The 24,790-nt window shown below is 40.6% G+C and overlaps 1 protein-coding gene across 1 annotated transcript; it reads right to left on the bottom strand.

Moving 5' to 3' along the window:
• Nucleotides 1-1,785: 1,785 nt before the first annotated feature.
• Nucleotides 1,786-24,544, bottom strand: LOC120714080 (nipped-B-like protein). Its single transcript, XM_040000122.1, has 47 exons — nt 24,431-24,544; nt 23,154-23,300; nt 22,573-22,738; nt 22,191-22,321; nt 19,597-19,705; nt 19,355-19,503; nt 18,952-19,082; nt 18,211-18,301; nt 17,551-18,075; nt 16,720-17,447; nt 15,888-16,599; nt 14,539-14,721; nt 14,193-14,264; nt 13,998-14,087; nt 13,808-13,908; nt 13,597-13,683; nt 13,282-13,513; nt 12,657-12,808; nt 12,473-12,553; nt 12,251-12,351; nt 12,028-12,157; nt 11,830-11,912; nt 11,563-11,695; nt 11,327-11,470; nt 11,155-11,241; nt 10,826-11,043; nt 10,630-10,732; nt 10,435-10,533; nt 10,068-10,214; nt 9,502-9,636; nt 9,297-9,395; nt 9,123-9,176; nt 8,907-9,015; nt 8,674-8,810; nt 8,418-8,558; nt 8,225-8,318; nt 7,211-7,365; nt 6,926-7,016; nt 6,618-6,791; nt 6,311-6,501; nt 6,065-6,172; nt 5,607-5,807; nt 5,327-5,473; nt 4,882-5,228; nt 4,620-4,794; nt 4,244-4,432; nt 1,786-2,772 (listed from the first exon to the last, which is right to left on the bottom strand). The coding sequence occupies exons 2-47, from the start codon at nt 23,215-23,217 to the stop codon at nt 2,413-2,415; spliced, it is 7,956 nt and encodes a 2,651-aa protein (XP_039856056.1). The 5' UTR covers nt 23,218-23,300; nt 24,431-24,544; the 3' UTR covers nt 1,786-2,412.
• Nucleotides 24,545-24,790: the final 246 nt, after the last annotated feature.

The raw sequence follows: 24,790 nt of genomic DNA, 5'->3' as shown, positions 1-24,790 counted from the left end.
TTATTGCAAAAAATAGTGATTAATTATGAATATGTGTAATGTGTGCTGAATCTCATGATACAACGATAAACTAATGACAGATACTAAGTATGGTTTTATTTCAAACAGATCAACATCACTGGCATTATTAAACTAAACACGTCACAAACTCCCTAGACAAAACAAACAAACAAAAAAAAAACAGTGTGTTTGGGCTATCAAGAAAGGCGTTTTATACAATAGATCATGATATTTTAATAACAAATAATTGATTCAGTGTGAGGTGTCCACCGTGTTAAAAATGCTAAATATTTGATCTGAAGATCTGGCTTGATAAAAACAAATTATCATTCAATTTGATCAAAACTAAAATAATGGGATTTGGAAATAGTAGATTCAATACGAATGTAAAGATTCAGAAAAATTGGGCTGATTGAAAGAGTCAAAAACAGATTGCTTGGGATAACAATGTTATTGTACAGTACGATCTACTGTACAATATAAAGCGCCTTGAGGCGACTGCTGTTGTGATTTGGCGCTATATAAATAAAATTGAATTGAATTGACACATGGCATGTATCTCATGCATGGATTTTGTGGGATTTTCCCACACAATCATCTCTAGGGTTTACAGAGAATGGTCCGAAAAAGAGAAAATATCCAGCAAGCAGCAGTTCTCGGGGCAAAAATGCCTTGTTGATCCCAGAGGTCAGATGACAGGCTAGATTGCTTTGAGTCGAAAACAAGGCAACAGTCACTGTAATAGCAACTCCTTACAACCAAGCTGTGCAGAAGAAGATCTCTGAATTCACTGAAATCAGAAGCAGATGAACAGTGGCAGAAGATCACACCAGGTGCCACTCCTGCCAGCTAAACACAGAAAACTGATACTACACTTCACCACAACTCGACAAAAGAAGACTGAAAACATGTTACCTGGTCTGATTAGTTTCAATTTCTTATGGTAAGAATTTAGGGTAAACAACACAAATAAACACCCATCCTGCACTGTATCAACAGTTCAGCCTGCTGGTGCTGTAATGGTGTGAGGGATATTTTCTTGGTACACTTTAGGTCCCTTAGTATCAACTGAGCATAATTTAAGCACCACAGCCTACCTGATTATTGTTGCTGACCATCTATCTCTTTATTATCACAGTGTACCCATCTTTTGATGGCTGCTTTCACCAGAATAACACAACAGGTCACAAAGCTCAAATAATCTCAAACTGGTTTCTTGAACATGACAGTGAGTTTACTGTACTAAAACGGCCTTCACAGTCACCAGATCTCAATCCAATAGGGCACCTTTGGGATGCAGTGCCAAGAAATCTTCAGCAACTGTGTGACACTGTCAATACGGATCAAAATATCTGAGGAATGTTTCCAGCTCCTTGTTGAATCCGTGCCCCCCCCAAATTAAAGCCCTTCTGAAGGCAAAAAGGGGGTAAACTCAGTGGTAGAAAGGTGTACGTAAAAAAACTGCATATACCTATTAGTATGATTATATTTACACTAATACTTATAAAACACACAAGCTCGTTAGACAGGAACAAAGTGCCCACAGCAGATTAAAAATTCGTACCTTTTATGACAAATTTTGCTCAATAAATTGAACGTGGTAACATATTATGAATCATTGACAGATGAGTTTAATCTTTCTGTCACATGGGCTTATGTGCCTTTTTGAAATTAACTTCATAGAATCACTTCTATTTATCTGTGTCAAACACACAGTGGGAAAATAAAAACCAAGCACATTACACGGTCTGATGCCTGCAGGAGAAAAAAACGCAAACAAGTAACAAAGATGTAAGAAAAATTTATTGCAGTATTTATTCCATCAGAAGAGCAGGCGCTCGCTCTTTTTTGTTCCTCTGTGCTCTATAACATCAAAATCTATATTAAAAACAATAATGGCACAGATACTGCACTTGTCTGAACATAAATAAATTATATCAAAGATAGTCCATTATAGAATGAAGGTAATAAACAAAAATGTCTAAAACAGGAGAAAAACAAAAGTTAGAAGTTGTGGAAGTTCAGGTCAAGTGAATAAATCCATCTGGTGCTAGTTTAAATTCAAAAACCACTTTATTAAGAACATCATCAATACACTAATTTCCAACATTCACTTTGTTTTTTTTTTTACAGAATTATGTTCAGATATAAACACGTTTTTTTAGTTCATCTATAATACAGTGGGAGTAAAAATCAAACAACCAAGTTGCTGCACAACAGCGAAGGAACTCCCACACAATGTTTTCCTAAACATTTCCTTCTTGTCTTTTTCTTGCCTTTGAACACGTGTGTATTTAGACAGACGTGTTTACAACACTCTTCCACCACCAGGACGTTAATCTAACTTCTGTGTATGTAACATATTGGATCCATAGTGTTGAGCTGTGCAAGATGTTTCACTAATCTCTTTGATTAACTCTTAGTCCCCTCCTTGGCAGCGTACAGCGCCCGTAACGTCTGTGCCACTTTGCTCGTGAGCTTCTGTCCGCTTGTCAAAGAGATTTTCTTGCAAATAATGTCCGACTCCTTGATATTGTCAACCCAAGGCACCTTTTTGCGGCCGTCCCGTTTCTTTGCGACAGCCCAGGGTCCAGAGTAAGATCCAGTCATCCAGTGTATACTGTAGCCATTTCTGGTCTTCTGGACGACCCTGGCAATCTGCGGTCTGTCTTTGTATTTGCGACAGTAGATGGCTACGATGTCCATTACCTCTACTGTCTCGTTCATGTTACCTGAATCCTCTGCACAGTCTCCATCTTTCCTTGGCTTTCGCTGTGAATGACAGGCAGTGTCAGAAACTCTTATTTATGTGGGGATAATACGTTAATGGATATGCTGTAGATACAATGCACTGTTAAACACTGAAAATCATTCTTCACGTCTGTTGTTTGTAAACATTAATATAAATGTACAGTACAACTTTGTAATATCGGCGGTGTTGAAGTAATCTACTGTAATTTATTTGGTTATGCTTTGCAGGGTTTAAGTACAGTGATCTGCCCTGTGGCTAAGTTGCTGCTGTATAAGTATGCTGCTAATCGAATGCACTTTAAAGCTGATCGTCAGCAAATTTGAGCACCTTTGTAAAAGCAGAGGTTTTAGCTGTTTTCTGCTCTAGAGCATTCAGATGTGTGTTAACATAGCGTCACATAGTGCCATGGACATTCCAGCAAAATCACCCCAAGGTCAGATTGTGCAATCCTTAAGAGAAACTGCAAAAAAATCCAAAAGCTACATCTCAGACTCTACAGGGCAGTAGAAAGTTAAATGTTAAAGTTCATTAGCCAAAAGACTAAACAAGTACTGCTTGTTTAGAAGGGTTCCCAGAAGAAAGCCTCATCTCTCTAAAAAGAACACGGCCGCAGGGCTTAGATTTGCAAAACTGCATCTGAACAAACCACAAGACTCCTGGAACAATGTCCTTTGAACAGATGATGCCAAAGTGGAGATATTTGTTCATAATGCACAGCACCATGTTTGATGAAAACTAAGTGAGGATTTAGGTTTTGCAGCTACAGGATCTGGACACCTTGCAGTCGACAATGAACTCTTCTTTATAACAAAGTATTGTAGAGTCAAATGTGAGGTCGTCTATCTGGCAGCTGACAGCAGCTTGGCTCAAACTGGGTCATACAACAGGGCGATGATCCTGAGCACATTAGTAGAAAAAGAATGAAAAAGAAAAGAATCGCGGTGCTGTAACGGTCCAGTCAAAGTGCAGACCTCAGCCTGACTGAAATGCTGTGCTGGGACCTTAAAAGAGCTGCGTCTAAATGAATGCCTGCAAACCTCAATGAACTGAAGTAATGTTTGGGCCAAAACTCTTCCATAAAAATGTAAGAGGCTGATAAAATCACACAGAGTTATTGCTGTGTTATTGCTAAGTTATTGCTGCTAAAGGTGGTTCTACAAGGTGTTGAATCATGGAGTGTTTTTCACAGGACTCCAGTCTGCTGAAAGCCCTCTTTTACACATGATTTTTATATCTATAATATTTGTCTGACCTCTGTAGAAGTGCTCAAATCATAACACTGTACATACTAACATTACCATAAGCCCCTCTCTACAGAGGAAAATCCAATAAATGTTCAATGGTGTGGGCGTCTTTATGTGTATGCATGCAATAAAAGTCAGTTTGCTTCAATCTGTCATTTTCTGGCACTTTTAACCCAGCATAACAAACACCACCACATATTTCCAGCATTGTAGCAGATACCATGAGGAAAACAAATAAAGTTCTTACAGCAGGGGGATCTTCATCCTCGCTCTCCTCATCATCTGTCTCCACTGGAGCTGCATGATTACTGTGGTTGTGGTTTCGGGGTTTTGGACCCCTCAGCAGTGAAGTAATGGCTTTGTTTCTGGCATTGGCATTTGCTTCACCGTCCTCGTCCTCTTCATCCCGATCCAAATGATCCATTAGAACCTTGAACTAAGAAATTGAAGGCAGGAAAAATGTAATAATGATCATTTCTACCCTGCACGTGTTTTACAAACAAGGACAAACAGTTTCTCGGACAGAAAACCAATAAGACTTCCCGTCATTATTACATGCAGACTAACGGACACAGCTACTGCTTATGTTTCCAAACGGAGACACGAGTATATTGAAAGCTTACATCCAAATACTGTTTTGCAATGTTCTTCTTGGCCTCGTAGCTGAGATCTGTGTTGGCCAGATCACTCCTTAGGTAATCCAGTGTCTGACTAGGGTTGAAGTGCACCTTAGATTTCCTGTTCACTGTCTTGTCATATACTTTGGCAGACTCTGTCGGTGAATACTTCTGGATTTTGCTGTAACACAAACAAAATTGCTCAGTAAAGTGATTTGCATTGCTCACAAAGAGATAATAAAAGATTAACATTTTCTCCGAGGCCCACCTGTCCGAGAAGCCGTACAGATTCTTCAAATGCTGTTTGAGCACCAGCAGCAGCAAAATGCCCTGTGACGCACTGGCAAACTCCAGCAGAGGTTTGGTGTTTTCAGGCAGACGGTCCATCACTGCGTCCTCATCGTCCAGGTCAGAGTCGGAATCGGAACCCTTTTTCCTCTGCACTACATCTTCCTCCTCGTCACTGCTGCTGGATGTGCTGCTGCTTTCATCATCCTTTTCATCATCGTCGTCGTCATCAGAGCTGTAGCTCCTCCTCCGAGAATGCTTCTTCTTTTTCTTTTTCTTATTCATCTTCATCTTCTTTTCATGCCTTATAGGCTCTTTCCGTAAACACTGCACAAATGACAAAAGAAAGGTCAGATATGCATCTTCTCTTGAGCACAGCGACCAAGCATAACAACTGATAAACAAAACTAGACAAAGCTTTGCACCTCTTTAAATGACTGGAGCAAGTTGCTACCAGAGACAGACAGGGTAATGTCTATATGATGCATGATGAAAAGAGGTTCCTCCTGGGTCTGATAAGGGAAGCAGGCCAAGTTATCTGCTATGAACAGCAGCATGTTCACCTCTGTTTTCTGCAGGAGACAAAGTCAAAAACGCACATTTTTAAATAACAAACAGGTGTAATTGCTCTTCTGAGGGCAAATACAGCAACCTAAATATCTCCTGACAAAGGCCAATCATGCCAAAGTAAAGAGGTGAACTTACAGAGCTGTCGTCAAACAGGTTGAGCAGGGAAATTAGAAAAGCCCGTCTATGTTGGCGGTTCCCACGGACCATGGTGTAGAGATGAGAGCAGAGAGCCGAGTCGGAGTCGTCGTGACGGAAACCACGAATGACAGCGTGTTTGGATCCATTTATGGCCTGTTGCACCTGATAAGACATCTTCAGCCCTGCGACAGCCTTCATCTGCAAAACCCCCCCCCAAAAAACAGTGAGATAACTCATTAGGTGGGCACGTTAAATGATGACGTTTGAAATACAATTTATTTTTAAAGCCTGAGTTTTTTAAGCCAGGTGTGAGTTAAAAAAACAAACAAATTGCAGAATGTAATAATATAAAAGTATTAGATGTAAATACATTTATTACACAGAAAGTTCTATTTTCCCACCTCTTTTTACACTTTCACATTTTTCCAGTTGTCAAAAACCACAAGCCAACTCACATGAATAAAGCCTGAGTATTTTTTGTCGATCTCCACCAGCTGCTGATCGGCCTTGTTCTTCATTGTTGGCTCCGGGTCTGTTCCCATAGCGATCAAGTAGGGCACACACTGAAACAACAATTTACAATTCACGAGTATGCAAACTGCAAAACATAAAAAATTAATTTCAAAAACCCACCTAAAAAAATATTCAGAAAATGTAAATAAACCTTATCAGGCTATACTGATGTAAGACTGTGAACACACCTGTACAGGGTGAATGAGGCCCTGACTGAGAGTCAGGGTGATGACACTCAAGGCAAAGTGCCGAACTGTGGACTGCGAGTGGAAGAAGGACTCCAGAACCTGCTTCAAATAAATCTGCATTATGGAGCTGCTCATGCCCGATGAGATGTCCCCCATTTCCTTGAGATCCTCTTGCTTGGCTTTATTCTTCCCTGAAGAAGCAAAAACATCAGCCTGGTGAGTGCGCAGGTGTCACATTGAGTGGCTGCCATGTTTCACTGCATGTGCATGGATAACAATGGACGTGAGCCGGAACTGTTAAACTCACATTCACGGTCAGCCTCCTGCATTCGAGAGTCCTCCTCCTGCAGGTATGTCTGCAGGTTTTTGAGGACCTGGATCTTCAAATTGACTGAACTGTTCTCGTCCGACAGGATGCTGTTATAAAGAACCTTCAACTCCTGCACAAACATGAGCTCTGGGTGCATGATGAACTGAAACCCTTGGAAGAGAGGAATTGATTTAAAATACAGATTTACAAAGAAAACAAAAGTCAAAGTTAAAAGAAAGCTGTAAACATTAAGTGACACTATAAACACATCTATACGAGCCTTTTCTGAGGTGTAGGATATATACCTAAACCTATGATTGCCTTGATCTGGACCTCCTCCTCTTCGTGAGTAGTGAAATACAGCAGAAGCTCCAACACTTTGTCCTTGATGACAATCTAAGAAACAAAGAGACCCAGCAATCAAAACAGCTCTTGCAGTCTTCATTCACATTCATTCATGCTGGGTACCCTTCATGCTGAAACCCTGCCTCCCAGTCTCAAAACAGGTCGATCTTTCATGAGTTAAGAGAATTTCTTAACAACAACTCCATGGAGCCACTACAACATTTAAGCGAAGGGCCAGGGTTTACCTTGTTAGCACCTTTGAACTCTTCTTGATCGAAATCAAAGTGTCGACACAGAGCCCCCACAGTGAAGAGCGAGCGCAGAAGAGTGGGTTTGTTAGCAGCCAGGGTGGAGCTGGTGGGATCCTCTTGGTGCTGTGTCTTGAGTTTTGCTAACGCTCCTATAAGATAACACAAACAGTCAAGTGAGCTTTAATGTGAAGTAATAAGTTGAACGACTGCATTTCCTGACCTGCGCTTATATAGTTTAGGTTTTCACAGAGCTTTTCATTTCAGGAGAATTTTTATCCACCAATTTGTACCTTTTCTGCTTTATTTCACAGTAGAAATGCCTTTGAAACAAAAAACTCAAGCATTAAGTGACAGTTCAGCATAAAGTGGAACACATCACGGTGAGGTTCTCAGAGACAAAAACAAAGACGTGAAACAAGTAGGCAACGATTCCTTAGTAACAGTTCACAGACTAGCAACAACCCTTTTAAACCTGTAAAAAGGAGCTCACAACTAACTAGCTTTTGAGAGGAGAAAAAAAAAAATCATAATATCAGCCATCATCCTTTTTCTTTCTGGCTGCTTATGGATCCACAGCGACAGAGGAAAAGCTGTGATCTACTGACTGAAATCATAACATTGTGTTTTGTGCATCAGCTTGGCACAAACTCATAACTGGCTTAAAGTACTGGCTCTATTAATACCTGATATTGATAATTTGTCGATATTTTGTTACTAACATTTATAACAGCCGATGACTGACAATTTAAAAGCAAGCAGGAGAGAGAACAAACACATTTCAACCATGTTGATGTTGGATACTTTGCCCACCAGAGGGCACTCTGCAACTTCCCTATTGGCAAAGTTTTTCTGAGTCACAAAGAAAACAACCAGCTCGTCTGAGAGTGTGTGTTTGTTTTTAAACTCCACTGTCATATTAGATTAGTAAGGACTCTTAAATAACTAAACACAACAAATGTTTGGGAAATGTGGTTGTGTTTTGTCTTAAAAAAAAGAAAAAATCCTTACCATAGTACCGATTAAAACAAGCCCAAACAAACTTGTAGTTGTGTGTGACCTTGTTCACGATAGCACCAAGACAGCTCACACAGTGTTGCACAACCTGGGGAGCACAAAAGGATGTATCAGAACAACTGTCTCACACGCTGTTTGTGGTTTTTAAAGCTACCTCTAAAAGCAGCGAGCTGCAAACGAGACCTACCGTCATGCCGTATTTGATGATAAGCTTCATTAGGTCTTCTTCGATGGTAGTGAGGAAAGTCGCACTCGGGTGTTCCATCAGAGGCACGACCAGCTCCAGGATCTTAGCCACGTTGCATATCACCATGAAGTCGTTCTGACTCTGACAGATGACAGCACAAAAACACATGGCAGCTTCACTGTCCAGGTCCATGTTTAGCTTGCCTGTGAGTATCTCAAACATTCGAAAAATAAAAAAAAACTATCACAGTACTTACATTGCACTTGGTGGTCAGGTAGGGCTGCATAGTCATGGCATGCTTAACCATTAACTCTGCCCTGATTTTACTAAACAGGTAGAGAGTGGTGATGCACGCTACCAGACGACCTGAGCTGACCCCTTTGTCCTCACAATCTGAGACACAAACACAACAGGGTTATTATCTGTAATAAGACTTTTATAAGCAAATACACACCTATGTTTGTTCTTTTTTTAGCAAAATACATTTACCCGCAAGAGACTCCTCATATTTTAGTATATGTTCCACTAGATTGTCCACTAGCTGAACACAAGCCTTCCCTGCAGGTTTGTACGAAGCATCCTCCTCTGATTTCAGCAGCTAAAAAGAAAAAAAAAAGAAAAATGACCCAACACAGTAATTAAAAAGAGTGCCAAATGAAAAAATGCAGACAAGCAGCTTCTGAGACAGCAACAAAGTCAACTAACATTTTGGAGAAGCTGCTCAAACCAGTCGTAGCCTGAGTCTTTACATGCCAACACCTGGAATAAAATTAAAAAATTTAAAAAAAAAAGAAAAAGCACAAGTTAGTTCATTTTACTTATTTAAATAAGATCACTTTTTGTTTTTTTGTTTCTCCCTTTTGTCCTGATAATACACACCACGTCTGTGATGTTCAGGATCTTTCTGGTCATGGCTTCTTTGTCGTGGCTCGGCGTCGGGGAGAACCAGAGTTTCTGGAATGTCTCATTCACCAGTTTCTGCAGAGGAAAAGATGTTTAGTTAGACACACTGTATATGAACGCTACTACCAACAGTCGACTGTAAAAATGTACATTAAACAAAAACAACAACAAAAACACCAGCCTTGATCCCTTCTTCATCGTTGACCCTCCGGATCATCTTCACGCACATCTCGGTGATCTTGTGGAAGTCTGGCTGCTCTAGACAAATATCCCTCATGATCTTAATGACTCTTTTTCTCACACTGATGCCTGTGTCCTGACAAAGACAAAGGAACAACTGAACATTAGTAGTTTCCTTTTGTTGTCACTTATGGAGCTAAATCCAAAAGTATTACTTATCCAGTGTATGTATGTATGTATGTATGTATGTATGTATGTATATATATATATATATATACACACTGAAAATGATAGATAAATATAATGGCAAACAGGAAGAATAAGAGAAAATAATAACAGAAATATATTCCTGCAGTTCTTCACTTGATCTTTAGGTGGCACTGTAGGAAAAAAAATGTTTTAAACTCTTATGAACTTTTGTATTTTGAATTAAACTTTCCAGGACAAATTTCTCTTTACAAACCCATAAAAGAACACATGTTGTGATTAAAGTAAATCTAGACTTTAGCACATCAATAGGTTAACACTCATGTAGTTAAAGGACTGGAGGAAAGAAGAAGAAGTTACCAGTATCCTTTCAATGAGCATGTCATAGTACTGTTCAATGAGCTCAGGTCGACTTAGCACAAAACGGCCGAGGAGCTCCACAGCAGCCTCTCGCACACTGGTGGAGTTGTCCATGAGGCGACAATGAACCCCACGTTGCATGTCCAGCTTAAAAAATAAAGAAGGAAAATTAGTTTAGGACAGTGACAGGACAGAACTATAGCTATCAATCTCTGTGGCATCGAGCCATGAGCAGCACGTTAGCAGGGCAGCATTTACAGCTCTGGTGCTCAGTTGCGGACAAATCTGCACAGTCACAACAGCTGAAACACGTTCTGTGTCAGACAAGCTGCAAGAGCCAAGTAGCAGTCGATACTGAATGACCTACCCGTGCCAGGATACTTGGATCTACAGCCACTACTTCAGAGAGACACTTCATAGCTTTAGTTCTGACTGCAATAGCGCTCTCTCCCAGCACTCTCAGGATCTAGTTTGAAGCCGTAGAGAGAAAAAATTAATGACAGCTGACACAATATAAACAGTCACTGGTGTTTAAGCTTATTCAAGCTAATGATCATCTTACCTGTGATAAATAAATATCAAAGCTTTGTGCAAACGGCCTCATGGAGGCCAGATATCTAACAATCAGACAGGAGTCGTTGTAGTTTATTGTGTCAGAGTTCATCCTGAAAGAAAAGTCGAGAGGATCGTTTACTATAAGGATGAGAGGACAAACGAGCAATGTGGCGAAGTAGTGTCGTGAGTGAAGCACTATTTACCTCAGGGAACTGAAATGCGATGTTGACGTCTTGACAGCCTTGCGGAGGAATTTCTTCCTTGCCTCCGCCTTCTGCATGATCTCAGCGGTCGAGTCAACATCCCTGGAATGATGGTGACCTTTCAAGTCCTCGTCATCCTCACTTTGAGACTTCATTGCCTTTTCTGCCTCACTTGTAATGTCCCTGAACCACTGGGCAATATAAAACTTCCTAGCAAACTGGATGAAACAAACACATAAATATATAAGGGCAGAGTATAATACATCTTTTTAAAACACGAAAGCAGTTCCGTAGATTTTAGTTCATGAAAAATCAAGTTAAAAACACACCACCAATGATGGATCCGTCTCAAGGTTCTCATCTAGGTAGCCGAGCAAAGCCTTCTGTAGTTTTGGTATCTCGTCGCTGCCTTCAGTCTGTGAAAAAATGCCAAAAGCATTTTAAAAGCAGATCGACATCTCGGTTGGTTTTTTATCTGTTAAACAACTTCTGGTAGTCTACCTCTCTGAGGATGCGGTCAATAGCCTTTTGGTCCATCTTGCTAGTGACAGCATCTTTACGCAGACGGGAAGCGACAGTGCCAAGGTAGTCCAGCGATGCCACCCTGAGTGCCATTTCTGTCTGCTTGTTACTGAACTGGTGCACCTGGAACACAAGACAAGGAGGAGAAATGTCATAAGAAAACCAAACATCTGCAACTTTTTCCTAGTGGGCAGATGACGAGTGGTGACACTCACCAGCAACCGGCCCAGTAAACTCAGGAGCAGCTCAGCAGCAGGCCACTCAGGCTTGTTAACTGTAGACAGCAGGTCATGAACAAAGTTCTCAAACAGCGGCCTGTAATCCTCCTCTCCCTGTTTACTGCCACACCTGAAACATGCAGAGTACTTACAGAATAGCAACACATGCAGTGCAGCTTATTCCACAGAAAAAGATACAACATATAAGGAGTCACAGTCACACAGACATGACAGGTTATAGCAAGAGTAGGAACAACGACTTACTTCTTGAGGAACACAGATAAGAAGTTCTGAGCTGTCCTCATGGCAGTTTCATAAGAGTTTGTAATAAGGACATCTTTATCCACCTAGACAATAAATACCCAATAAAAAACAGTTTGAGCATCTCTTAAAATACATGTTTTGGGTATTTATTGAAGGCAAATATGGTTTTAAAAAAATCTATTAAAACCTTAATGTCACCTTCTTATTGTGCTCATCCTCTGTCTCTTTCTCAGAGGGAAGGTGGACCACACACTGGATGAGCTGAAGAACAAGGGCTGTGACCATCTGGATATACAAAGGTTCTCCATCTGAGTCACTGCTGTTCAGCCTGGGGAGTATGAGACATCAGTTTCCTTATGTTACACTGGGGGCCTCAATAAACATCTGATATTGAGCAAATATTTACTCTGGTTGTAGTTACCTGAAATTCCTCAGGCTGCGTTTACTAGTCGGCAGTCTGGCCAGGGAGGTGAAAATCTCTTCAAGAATGAGCTGCCTGTGCTTCTTGTAATGAGAAAACACCTACACGAGAGTCAAACAAGAAACAACCGCATCAAAATACACCAGTCCAGACGTCACACTGAAGCATCCCATCAAAAACCTAATCCAAATCAATTTCAGAAGCACCTATAGTAATACTCACCGCAGTCACTAGTGTGATGGCACATAACTGCAGTTCACTAACATTCTCCACAAAAAATGGTGTAATGCCAAGGGTGGAGACCTAAAAAATGGGCACAAAAGCAGTGAGATATGAGTTAACTCAACAGCCAAGGTGACATGAGGACACAAATCTGAGTGATGTGAAGGCAGATTCAAAACTGCACCTGCAGAATTGTGGTGTCAGTAAGCAGCTGGATTTCAAGGAGCTCAGAGATGCTGCTGATGATATCGCACACTTTGTTGTAGAGCAGGACTACCACCTTCTGTTTGTGGGTAGAACATTTGGCTCTCTTGGACTTTGAAGTATGCATGCCACCTGGGTGAGGAAGATCCGATAAATAAACAAGAATAAATTATTTAAACAAAAAACAAAAAAAAACCCAGAAGGAATATGTTAGAATTTCTCAGATATTCTGACACAATCTTTAGATTCAAATCCAGGGTCTTAACATCAGCTGATAAGAAATACTTGATGTTACAGCCCACAATGTATGTTACATGGGAGGAACTTTGGTAAAGGTAAATGCATTAGTTTTAGATTTAAAATGATTTGTGGCCAAAAGGAGGACAAGAGAATTTGAAATGTATAAAAAACTTCTATTAGTCACACCAAAAGTCACTGGCTTTATTATCAAGCACTACCAAAATACCGTAAGAAATTCAAGTAAGTAAAGTTTTAAAAACTCCAAAATGCTAAAATACACACATTTTTTTTAATCTCTTGGAAATCATGATTATTGCTGTACGTGTTAAAACAGCTAAAAAGAACGTAATAAAGCTGTGGCTGACCTCCGTGGGGATCCACTCTGTAGACTGGGTCATACTGAGGGTACAAAGAGTTTTGCAGATGGAACTTGGTGTACTGCAGCACCCTCTCAATCACATCTTCTATATAAACAGCCTTTGGCATGTGCGGAGACGTCATTATGTTGAGTGCAGTCAAACAAGCATCGGCCGACTTGGTCACCCGCTCCATGATGAGGTTGCGCCACAACCGCTCCTCATCCATGGAGTCATTGCCCTGTGATTCAGTTTTTTAAAAAAGGAAATAAATTTCACATTTTGAGCCTGAACAGCATAACTAAGATCAGGCTGAGAACTTACATGGTTCATTAGTGTAGAAAGTTTGACGCTGTCCTGAATGTTCCTCTCCAAAATATTCAAAAACTTCACCAGTTTACTAGAAGAAAACTGCAGGAAAAAAGAATTGGTTACTTTAACCGTACAGTAGGTGTCATTTAAGGTTGTTTACAATGACAAAATGCTGTCACCATGAGTGTAACAATTTAACACTGCAAGAACATGTCCTTCTCACCTTGTTAGAGATGCCCATAGCTTTAATCTTAGCAGAATCGCTGCCCAGCTCACTCAGCTGCTGCTTTCCAAGTAAGAGCTCTTGAGGTATTTCGTCATCATCTGGCACAGAGTTACAATGTCACTATTTTTTAATGTGACACTCGATAAATGTCAAAGAGTCTGAAAACAGCAGAGTAAATCATAACTACCTGCGGCAGTGAGGTCCACGTCTTCGAGATTCTCAAGAACGCTGTCAATATTCGATGCAAATCTCTTAAATGTGGAGGAGTCCATCATCTCTGTTAGATTAACGTCATTGAGAACTGATTAATACAAATACATTATGTTTTAATAAAATAAATTGTGAATTAATTCTAAAAGAATTCAAAGTGCCAGGTCAATACCCTCTGGTGTCAACTTGGAATCATAAATCTTCCTGTTTTTCAGTTTATCCTTTTTCTTCTGCTTTCTGGCAACTAAACACACACACACACACACACAATAGTACCCAAATCAGCAGCAGCAACAACCAACCCTCAAGCCATCAACAGAGAAACAAATTGATGTCGTATTCTACACACCCCAGGAACTGGAATGACCAATTATTTTAAATAACAATAATCTGAATGACAGGACAGCTGTAATCTAATCAAAAAGTGAAAGCACCCTCTTCACTGGCCACCACATTATTTGATTATCCACTTATCCACTGGTAAGCGTATGCAAAAAAAATAAAAATAAAAATCTGACCATCACTCAGGCTCGGTGGGAGAGAGCCTTCATCTGAATCTTCATCTCTCCAGTCGCGCTGACGGCTACCAGACCCTCGGCGAGCGTTATGAAAACCTCCACTTCGACGGTGTTCTCCAGAACCTCTTCTCTCTTCATGCTTCCACGTCTTATCGTGGTCTTTCTTTTTCTTTTTCCTTGCATCTAAAACAACAACAACAGAGAAAAGTACACGTTGAGACAGCATCTGCATTGTAAATTACTGCTTTACATGCAATTAGGGCTATAATTTATAATTAGGTCTAATTTTTAGGAAAAAGTTACATTTTTGTAATTTTGCTTTTGCACACCAACACTGGTGACTTTAACTCAAACAGTCAAGGTGTGACTGAAGTGCACACTTTGAGCTGTAATCCGAGAGGTTATAGGTTTGTACTGCATTAACTCCATTGTTAGAGGGTCAAAAGTAAAGGTTTTATTGTCATTCTGACAGGTTTTGTTTTGTTTTTCCCGCCTAATGATGGCGTCTTTCTCTCATTACTCTTTGGACCTCATGCTAAGTTCCAATTAAAAGCTACCAAATTCAAGTTAAATACTTGGGAGTTAGACATTTTATCTGATTCATCTGTCATTAAATAACAAGGGAACTGGCTTCTTCTGGCCACGAACCTGCTTTTATTTCAACTGTCCACTTGCTTTTGAGCCTCTGAAAATAGAGGACTATGTATAAAAATGGCCATAATTCCTAAAAAATTCATGTAATACTTTTGTTAAATACTGGTTTGACTTAAAATACACAATAGTGGTGCACAAAGAAAACAAAAAAAATGCATCACTGTCAAAATACTGTAAATAAATAAAAGGAAATTCCATCAGAAGTAGAGACAGTAAAGCACTTTGGTAGATTTTACAGAATTCCCATGTGCTCTTCTAAAAACTTGCAATTTTTAAGGCCTAACGATATCACTAATTTAACTGTAATTGAGATTAAACATGCTTCAATAGTGGTCTGGACAAGTGGGCAGCAGACACTTTAACAATATTAAACAAAAACAGATAGAAAAGCAAGTGTAACACACTACAAAAGGATGAACACAATTGCCAGAACACATGCAATAAAAGCTCAAGGTCAAAACAGGAACAATTTCAATTAAATTTCTGTGCAACTTTAAGAGGAAGCACATCCACCAGGAGTAATATTTTCTCTTGAACTGAACCATAGCAACAGGTACTGACTATTTCAGGTCCTTATGCAGATCGTGGAAAAAATGAGCAGCATTTTTAGAAGCTACTGTGGGAGCAGAGGCGATACATGACTTCAGTTTTTACACGACTGAGAACATGAGATTATAAAAGGCAGCGATACTCACACTCATTGTCAGAGTCTTCATCGTCATCCTTGTCTTGGTCATCATCCGAGGCCAACTCAGCATATTTGGATCTCTTGCTAATCATACTGTGGCTTCGCTTGTTTGTCCTCTCACAAAATGACCAGTTCCTGGATCTGGAGCCGTGCGCGTTCCTGCTTTCCTTAATGATCTTTTTCACCTCATCAACGCTGAGTTTTTTAACCACGACAACGGGTTTAGCTCCTTTGTTTAAGTTATCTACCAATGAGACTCTCTCCAGCCTTACTCGCGGTTCGCTCCAGCCTTCTACTAGTTTATTTGGGGGATCTTTATCTTTTCCATCTCGTTTCAATTTAGGAATCACAAAGTTCTTCAGGGTCCCTGACTTGCCACCCAGCAGGTATGAGGGGAATTCGCTCGGTTTGGCCTCAAAGGACTGACGTTTGTCTCCAGCTTGGCACTTAATGTTGCCATCCTCGCTTGTCTTTTGGTCCTTATTTTGGGGATTTTTAAGGCTGGAATTGCCTGTCCTCTGTCGACTATTGGGGTCAGCTGATTTTTTGCTTCCATCGTGCTTTAGTCTGGTGCTGTCAGGTTTAGTATGCGGGTCAGCTAAGTTTCGACTGCAGTTTTCTCTTAACATCTTCTGTTTCCTGTCCCTGTCCTTGGCTTTGTCTCTCTCTTTCTCTTTTTCTATGTGTCTGTCTTTGTCCCTGTCTCTCTCTTTTTCTATGTGTTTTTCTTTGTCCCTGTCTCTCTCTTTTTCTATGTGTCTGTCTTTGTCCCTGTCTCTCTCTTTTTCTATGTGTCTCTCTTTGTCTTTGTCCCTGTCTCTCTCTTTCTCTTTTTCTTTGTGTCTGTCTTTGTCCCTGTCTCTCTCCTTCTCTTTTTCTATGTTTCTCTCTTTGTCCCTGTCTCTTGCTCTATCTCTATCCTTGTGTCTTTCTCTGTCCTTATCCCTGTCTCTATCCCTGCCTTTGTCTTCTCCATGTCTCGAGCGCTCTGTCTTGCTCGTGTTTTTTGGGGTGTCGGGTCGGTTTTCAAGCATTCGGTGGCTGTTGTGATTCTTTTCCTCTTTGTGGCGTGACTTTGAATGCTTGTCAAGTTTCTGCCGTGAGGGGTCTGGCCTTCTGTCATCTGACGGTCCCTTGCTGCTGTCACTTTTGTCGTCATGTCTGTGTTTTGATTCACGCTGGCTTTCCTGCTTCTGTTTATACATTTCCGGTTGTCCATCTGAGCCAGACTTCTGGAGAGTGTCAGCATGCTGCTTGATGATCCCAGGTCTGTCATCACCAACCCTTTTGACCTTTCCATCGGGGTTTGACTTCAGACGACGTAGGTGATCCTCACACAGCGGCTGTGATTCCAAGACCACTACAGGCTGTCCTATTACTCTGCCAGCTTGCTGTAGATCGATACTGACCATCAAAGCAGGCCGACTGGCACCATTACTTGCAGCATTCGTCTTCTTGGGTGTCATCTTGCTGACACTGTTGCCCCCATGAATGACAGCCCCATCATTTGACTCTGTCCCGGGTTCCTGGGGATAGGAGTCTTGTTTCCGTTTCTTCAGCGGCTTGTCTGAAAGAAAGAACACTACAACTTAGCACCTCTACACAAACAACCTGACAGATGAGAAAAACATGCTAAGAAGCACAGAGGAAAAACAAACACAGATTTTCACCTTTGTCCTGAACTTCTTTAGACCATCGTTCTCGGTCACTGGCTGACTCACGTTCTATCCTCTCAATCTCTGCAAGTGTGTCTATCTCTGTATCATCAAAGGAAACTCTGCCAGTGACACCAGTTTCAATGGTATTTGACCGCACAGCAGCCTGTTGACAGTTGGCTTGATCGTCAGCTCCTAACTTGTTTGGAACTTCCTGGGCAGGTTTTGATAACTGGTTATTATTATTATTATTGATCATAACTGTTTCATGGTCCAATTCCATATCTGCGTCAGGGGGAAGCTCCTCAGATTGATCCATGTCTTGAACCTTTACTCTGGACAGTTTTAAGGTCAGCTTGGTCGAGTCTTTTGGTGAACTAACTATATCGTACAAGGCATTTTTTTCCATCGGATCACTTTCTTCTTTACTCCTCTCCTTATGTTTCTTCTTGCGATCAGACGAGGTGAGGATTTGGTCAGGCGGTGCACCTCGTGGCACATCAGCCGGAGGCGACTGCATTATGAGGGAAGGCCTAGATCCTGCAGAAACACAAAGTACTTGATGGAATTGTGAAGACCACAGATTTAAGCCAAACGTGATTTCTGTAGCAGTGTATTAGGTTTTTTTGCGAAGACACAAAAATGAAGAATTAACTTGTTGCTAAGGCAGCATACTTTGTATAGTCTCTTCACTCCCAGCTGGAGAACATGCTGACTGTGGGGATCTCACTGAAAATGCGGCAGCCTTCATTGGAGAATCATGCTCCTATTGAAACACAAGACATTTCTTATTATTTTAACAGTCAGCTAGACGTCACCAGACACAATACAATATTTTTCTGATTTTTTATATTTTGGGATATCCCGAGTATTGCAATAACACATATTGTGATTTATCACCTTTTTCAACTGCAAATTACATCCTCAAAGTTAACCTTTGTCAACATCTGCTTTATCCAATAATTTATCTTACTTTAGTTGTGACAAAATTCGATTGTTAAGCACACACTGCCATAAATGTTGCCATAAGATGGGCTCAGTCTGCTATCAGTCCGTGACTGAATGGGATCAAGTTAGCTGTCCTGTTTTTACTCATTAGTTGACCCATTAGCTTGCTCTGAATTAGTCGGTAGCGTTGTCAAGCTAAATGTGTCCAGTGTTGGGTCGTTTTTTGGTTGAGCTGATTTAATCGAAGTTTGCTCAGTTAGCATCATCTCATCTGTATGAGACGAACCATTTTGTTTATAGTATTTCCAGAGTATTTTAATTTATTAAATCAAATATCAATATTTGGTCTCCCTGTATTGATGCAATAATGCCATGTAAAATATCCCGACACTGTGCTCTATTTATTTTTTCACCCACGCCTAGTTTGAGCTGAGGTCCAGTTCATGATATCTTGAATTTCCACATTACCTCATTTCCCAGTCTGTGAGCCACGTTCATGTAGTCTTCATCTGAGCCCAGTCTTGTATTGTGATTCGATAAATCAGTTGATAGATGTCCAGAGACTTTGCTGTCATGGATATTTCTCAAGCCACTCGTAACTGAAATGAAAATTAAATTAAAATTCTAGTTAGATATTTGCTCATTTTCTCACCACTTAACGGTGTATATAAGTTAATAATGTTATTAGGGATCAGTTAAGTAATTTGCATACAACCAGCTAGGTCTATCCAAGTCACCATGTGCACTGTTACTGGTTGCTGAAGTACACAAATGCACATAAAACTTCAGTTTGCTATTTTCTGTCGTTACTAAAGGCAATTCGACATGCAGCTTATGTGATACTTTTCTCTTGACCAAACATTACACTCACCTTGCTGAGCGTGTTGGTGTTGGGAATAACTGGGTGGATTGTACTGCATGTAGTCCGCGGGACTCTGGGGTGTGTAGGGACTAGGTATAGGGCTGTTCTGCTGGGGTACAAAGCGTGGCCCTGAACCAGACTGCGGTGATGTAAAGCATCTGCAGATGAGGAAAGCAAAGGAAAAGAAGCCTTAGCTGAGGAATACATGCCTATGATTTTCATCATCAGACAATACGGTGGCACTGCTTTACCCAGAGGGGCTCTGAGGGACAGTGGTTTGCTGATAGTTTGAGGCTGGACTCCCATGGACCTGATTCTGAGTAATCTTATACTGCTGCACTATTGGCTGCAGCATTACACCTATGAGATAAAGACAACAACAACAACAAAAATAAGACACATATCAAACAAGAAGCTCAGCATGTGCATTTCTCCAGCTAAACCAAGCCTGTCTACTGAGTAGGAATACTGGGTTCACTATATTATAATATAAAGCAGGTTATTTTTCTCATTCCAGGATATTAAGTCTATAATAAGTCTTAGCAAATAAGTATTTTATAAATTATCCTGATCCTGTTTAAACATAATAATATACATTTTCTCTACCACTGAGGCATGAGGAAGAAAGTTGCAACATTAAATATGCAGGATGAAAAACTGTGTTAAAGACAACATTTCAGATGCAAAATAAAGTTAACACTTAATACAACAGGCCTGCTACAATCTTGCCCATCCTTTTCCATTAACCATGCAGGAAAGGTGTCCATTCCAGTCTGCGATCATTTTGAGGGCATGTTTAGTGATGGTGGTTGCATTACACAAAACATGGTTTCACAGTCCTAACAGTGGGGTGATCGTCTTATAATGCAAGTTTGTTTGCAATGTCAGAGCGTTTGGTACTGAACTGAACTGCAAGAGCAGCATTATATTTTCAAGTAATGAAAATAAAATCTGACAAAGTGAATTTCAGAGTGACGAAGAAAGAGGTTAGTATGGCGAGAATAAACCAAAGCGGGAGGCTATGTACATTATCATCCATTAGCATTAAATGATGCTTGACTCCACATTTTTACGGGCTGTGAGTGTGGTCATTACCACAAACACTTGTTTACTTTTTCTTGTTTTCATTTTGCATTTGCCACTGTCCTCAATAATGATGCCTAAACGTTTGCTTGCTATATTTAATATTATTAATAATTGCTACAATTACCACCTGTGACTGTGAGATATTGCGGCTGTTCCTATAATAATAAAACTTTCCCAAGCTAAAGCCAAAGCCAAATATGAAAATGTCTATGGCAATGAGCAATCTAGCCAATGACAACAAAACAAACAGAGCTAGGCTGTTTCTCTCTCTGGCTGTAAATTTTTTTTGACAGATCCTATTTATTATTAATTCCAGAGAACCGAATTATATTAGGGTGAATAAACATCAACAGGTATTTTTTAACCTAATGAAGACATCAAACAAATAGTGTTCTGTTTTTGTTTGTTTTTTTGTTTTTTTAATTATCTGAGTTTATAACCAATATGAAGATAGATTTAAAGGGCTTTTTCACACAAGTGCCAACGAAGAGCTTAACCTCTAATGGGAAGCCAGATTTTGAGACATTTGTCTACCAGATTTATACAGCTACTGCAATCCACTAGAAACAAATGAAAAGATAAAAATTCCCTACTTTAAATAATCAACAGACCTGGATAGAAGAAACAGTCTCTGTAAAAAAAAAAAAAAAAAAACTAATTAAAGGATGTGCTAAACAATAAAATTGTATAAAAGATATTTCTTTGGTCCTATAGCTTAGACCTTTAATGTAGTTTCACTTGACAAGCTAAAGATTCCTGGTTTGACCCCAGAAGGAGACACAAAACCCTTTGAGGTTTGCATCTGGCAAATAAAAACAATCAAAAAATTCTGCCAAATTAAACATCCAGAGCTACCCACTGTGGTGACCCCTTGCAAATAAGGGAACATAGCTTCATTTAAAGACTAGGACTTTAAAGACTAAAGTCTTTAAAGACTTTAAAGACTAGGAGATAAAAGAGCCAGGATCTGTCCAAACAACTAGGTGAAGACGCCTTGTGACTGCCGAAACTGATTTAAGACAATTATTTTATGCACGCTGTAGGCAATTGACTAGAAAGCTGGTCACCAAAACAAAGAATAGCCCTGTTTTTGTTGTTAGTTACGAGACAGCGCAAACCTGGCCATCCCACGACAAACACAAAACTTACTGGACCATTACTGTTGTTGATCAAGTGATTAAGATAACTTCTTCAAAAATCCATACAGGGGCTGTTTTTCACTTTCTACAGGCTGGTCTATCGGTGCAAAGGGCAAATACACAAGTATCTGTAGTTAACATTAGCATTTGTCCTCACCTTTTGTGCTGAAACAATGTAACCGCCAGTGCTCACCCATTAAAACTAAACCTACATTTATACAAAAACTCGGCAACACACTTGCCAGTGGTTTCCATATTTGTCTTGCCACTCCCTAGTATGTCTTACAAGGGGGGGAAAAACAAAACAAAAAACATCAATGACAGCTCAGTTCTTGTAATCAGCGCGATGCAATCCAGCAGTAACAGTGTGAATAGTTGCACTTTCCTGTAACAGGCTAAAATGCTTATTCTGTGTAGTGTGGTGATTCCAGAGTTTCCTCCTGTGGTGACAATGACTGCAGTGTGGGAATCACACAGGATGAAACAAGGCCTAAGTAGCACATCCGGCAAAAGATATGCTCAGGTGAATAATTAAGCTAAACTAAGGCACCCGCAGAGAGAAAGCATGCAGCAAGATCAACTGCAGAGTCAACAGCAATGTCTCAGTGTCTCCTCCTTACCACCCAGAACCTTGTGCTGGGTTTGCATACTTTTGTCCCTGAAGATTTTGGGATTCCTGGACAGCAAAGTTTGTAGGAGCATTGGCATGTCGCCCTCGGGTTCATCGTTGCCCAAGTTGTCCTTCAACTCTCTGGAAAATAAACATAAGAACAATCTATGTTACAGGTAAGAGCCACCTATTCCCAAAAGCCAGCTACTGTAATGTGCTCACTGGCATTAAATTGGCAATACCCGACTATAGTACTGAGCTAAACAGTCATTACTCTGAAATAACACACTGCCAGGGCAATAGTTTATGTGCAATTCAAAAATAATTTAAGAGTTAAAAAAAAAAAAAACAGTACTGCAGCGAGGTATGAAAGATCAGCGAGTGAAACTTACATGTGTTCGGTGGAAACCTGGTTAAGGCTATGCGCCAGCTGAGTCACTAGACTCTCATCTCGACACACCAGCAGGCTGCTGACCTCTTCTGAGATCCTTCCATTGTAGAGGAGGCTCTTAGCAGTGGTGGCAGGTAGGGGAGAAGGCAAAGGAAGCTGGTTCAACACTGAAAGGACAGTTAAAAGAAAATCATGGCATAAAACTGTACAGGGAAACGCCTGTAAGGACGCCCAACTTACATGCACTATGTAGAAGTAATGTAAAAGTAACACTTTGTTTGGCAATGCACTATTTAAATTTGCAGCAACACTCTAATCTGGATAAACAATCCAAAGGTTTCAGAATGTGTATTAAATGCAATGATGCACACAATATATTTTACATATGTTTCTTTTTTATTTTCTGAAACTGATATAGGGCACATAAATCTATAACCTCTGAAATGACAATAACTAGTATTCAGGCGTTCTTATAACTACATGCCCAGTTAATTTCGGCCTGCTTGGCATTCAAGTAATCACTAGTCTTGCCTCATTTTAGTCTGAATTCTAGTGTTTAAGCTGTGATGATGTTGCACTTACAGTCTGTTAGGCTAGCAATTCCAGCAAGAGTAGTGATGGGAACATGAGGCATGTCACCATTCATGCTGAAGATGAGGTCAAGAGGTCGTGTCAATGCACAGGTTGGTCAATATCACCAATCGTCCTATATGTCACATCGCCAAAGTGCTGCAAAAGACAGAAAAAAAAAGTGGCAACAAGACTGAATTAAGAAATGGCCCATTATTTTACAGACAGCTATAGTGTACTTGCTCTGGGATGGGGATTAGAAATGGTATGAGTTCACGAGTGGGCATTATTACAGTGCCAGCATAACTGAATCTCTGAGGTACACGATTCACACAGGCCCGACAACAAGCCTGGGCATGGCTTTATCAGTTATTGATTTAAGGCTCTGTTGGAAATGCTACCTTGCTCCCGGTACAATTTCCCCTTATATACATACACAACTTGAGGATATGCAATCCAGTTGCAAAATTTCAACCTGCTCTAAATCGAAAATACAGTGAGAGCGGAAACACACCGGCAATCAACTACTTTAGATCTCAAACGCACGTCGTGCACTGGCAAGTAGACTCGAGTGGTGACAGCTCTCATTTAATCACTCATTTAAAAAACACAATAAAGTGACACCGATTGTGTTTCTGTGTGTTGTTTTTGTGTCTCTGGCCTCTTGAGCTTGCTTGTCCGTGTTTATACTTTCAGTTTCGCCGACGGAACATACAAAACAAAATCCAAAGGCGATTTAAAAAGAAAAAGCCACTGTTAGCTAATTATGTCTCAAAATTCTTCTTTTGTTTCAGAGCCAGTTAAGATTCCCGGGACTGCCCGGAAACAAAACAGAGACATTAGCTCGTCTTGACAACACTTATAACTACATTAATACTCTGTTGTTATTATTTTAGTTGTTTCATACCCTTGCTATGAGGAAGAGCGAAGCGACGACGTCTGTGAAAGTGACAAAAATGAACTCGCGGTTAGCCGGCTAGCAACAACTGAAGATGTAGCTAATGTATGCTAACTGGCTAGGTGTAGCCTTATCTGTAACTTGCATTAGCTAGCATCACCGGGAGTGCATCAAACCCGGTTAGCCGTGTGCTGCTTATTCGATATCGCTCTTTTTACCGCACGGGTCGCGTATCGCTTTAGATTAGCACTTCGCACTTGCTGTGGCCTTCATCGTCGCATCTCCAGCTATGAAAGTGGACCTCGGACTTGCCTAAGGAAGCGTAACCCCGACCCGACGCCAAGGAGGCAGGGGTACAAAGCACAGACCCCCCATCACAAATCAGAATTACCCCCTCGGCTGATTTCTGTAACGGCTCCCGGTGGCTGTCTGATGGCGGAAAACGCGCAGGGAGGTAAACAATCTGCCCGAAAAGAGGCTGTAACAGTTGAACCTAGCTTATTTACCTCTGGATGTGATGAGAAAGAGAAGTGGTTCTGGTGGAGAGGAGGAGGAGGAGGGGGAGGAGCAGGAGTAGGATGGCAGCTGGAGCAGGAGAAGAGTCTCTAGCTCCCTCTCCGTCCCACTGTTCAAACAGCTCCCTCGGAACTGACACATAATCCCTGGCTGGCTTTTCTTTTTTTTTACCCCTTCTTTCTCACGGCGGACATATCTGCCGTGAGGGGAGAGGAGCTTGGTTAGAGGCGATGCT

Source organism: Simochromis diagramma, unplaced genomic scaffold (assembly GCF_900408965.1).
Source record: "Simochromis diagramma unplaced genomic scaffold, fSimDia1.1 OVJJ01000596.1, whole genome shotgun sequence".
In the NCBI taxonomy this organism is placed as follows: domain Eukaryota; kingdom Metazoa; phylum Chordata; class Actinopteri; order Cichliformes; family Cichlidae; genus Simochromis; species Simochromis diagramma.
This window is presented reverse-complemented; position numbering and strand designations above follow the sequence as displayed.

What these genes read in the sequence shown, in the direction of transcription:
- LOC120714080 (XM_040000122.1), bottom strand. Translation starts at nt 23,217, where the DNA reads ATGAATGGTGACATGCCTCATGTTCCCATCACTACTCTTGCTGGAATT. An exon ending in AATACTCAGGCTTTATTCAT is followed by an intron (nt 5,808 to 6,064) that starts GTGAGTTGGCTT and finishes GGGGTTTTGCAG; the next exon opens with ATGAAGGCTGTCGCAGGGCT. An exon ending in TGCTCCAGTCATTTAAAGAG is followed by an intron (nt 5,229 to 5,326) that starts GTGCAAAGCTTT and finishes TCATTTGTGCAG; the next exon opens with TGTTTACGGAAAGAGCCTAT.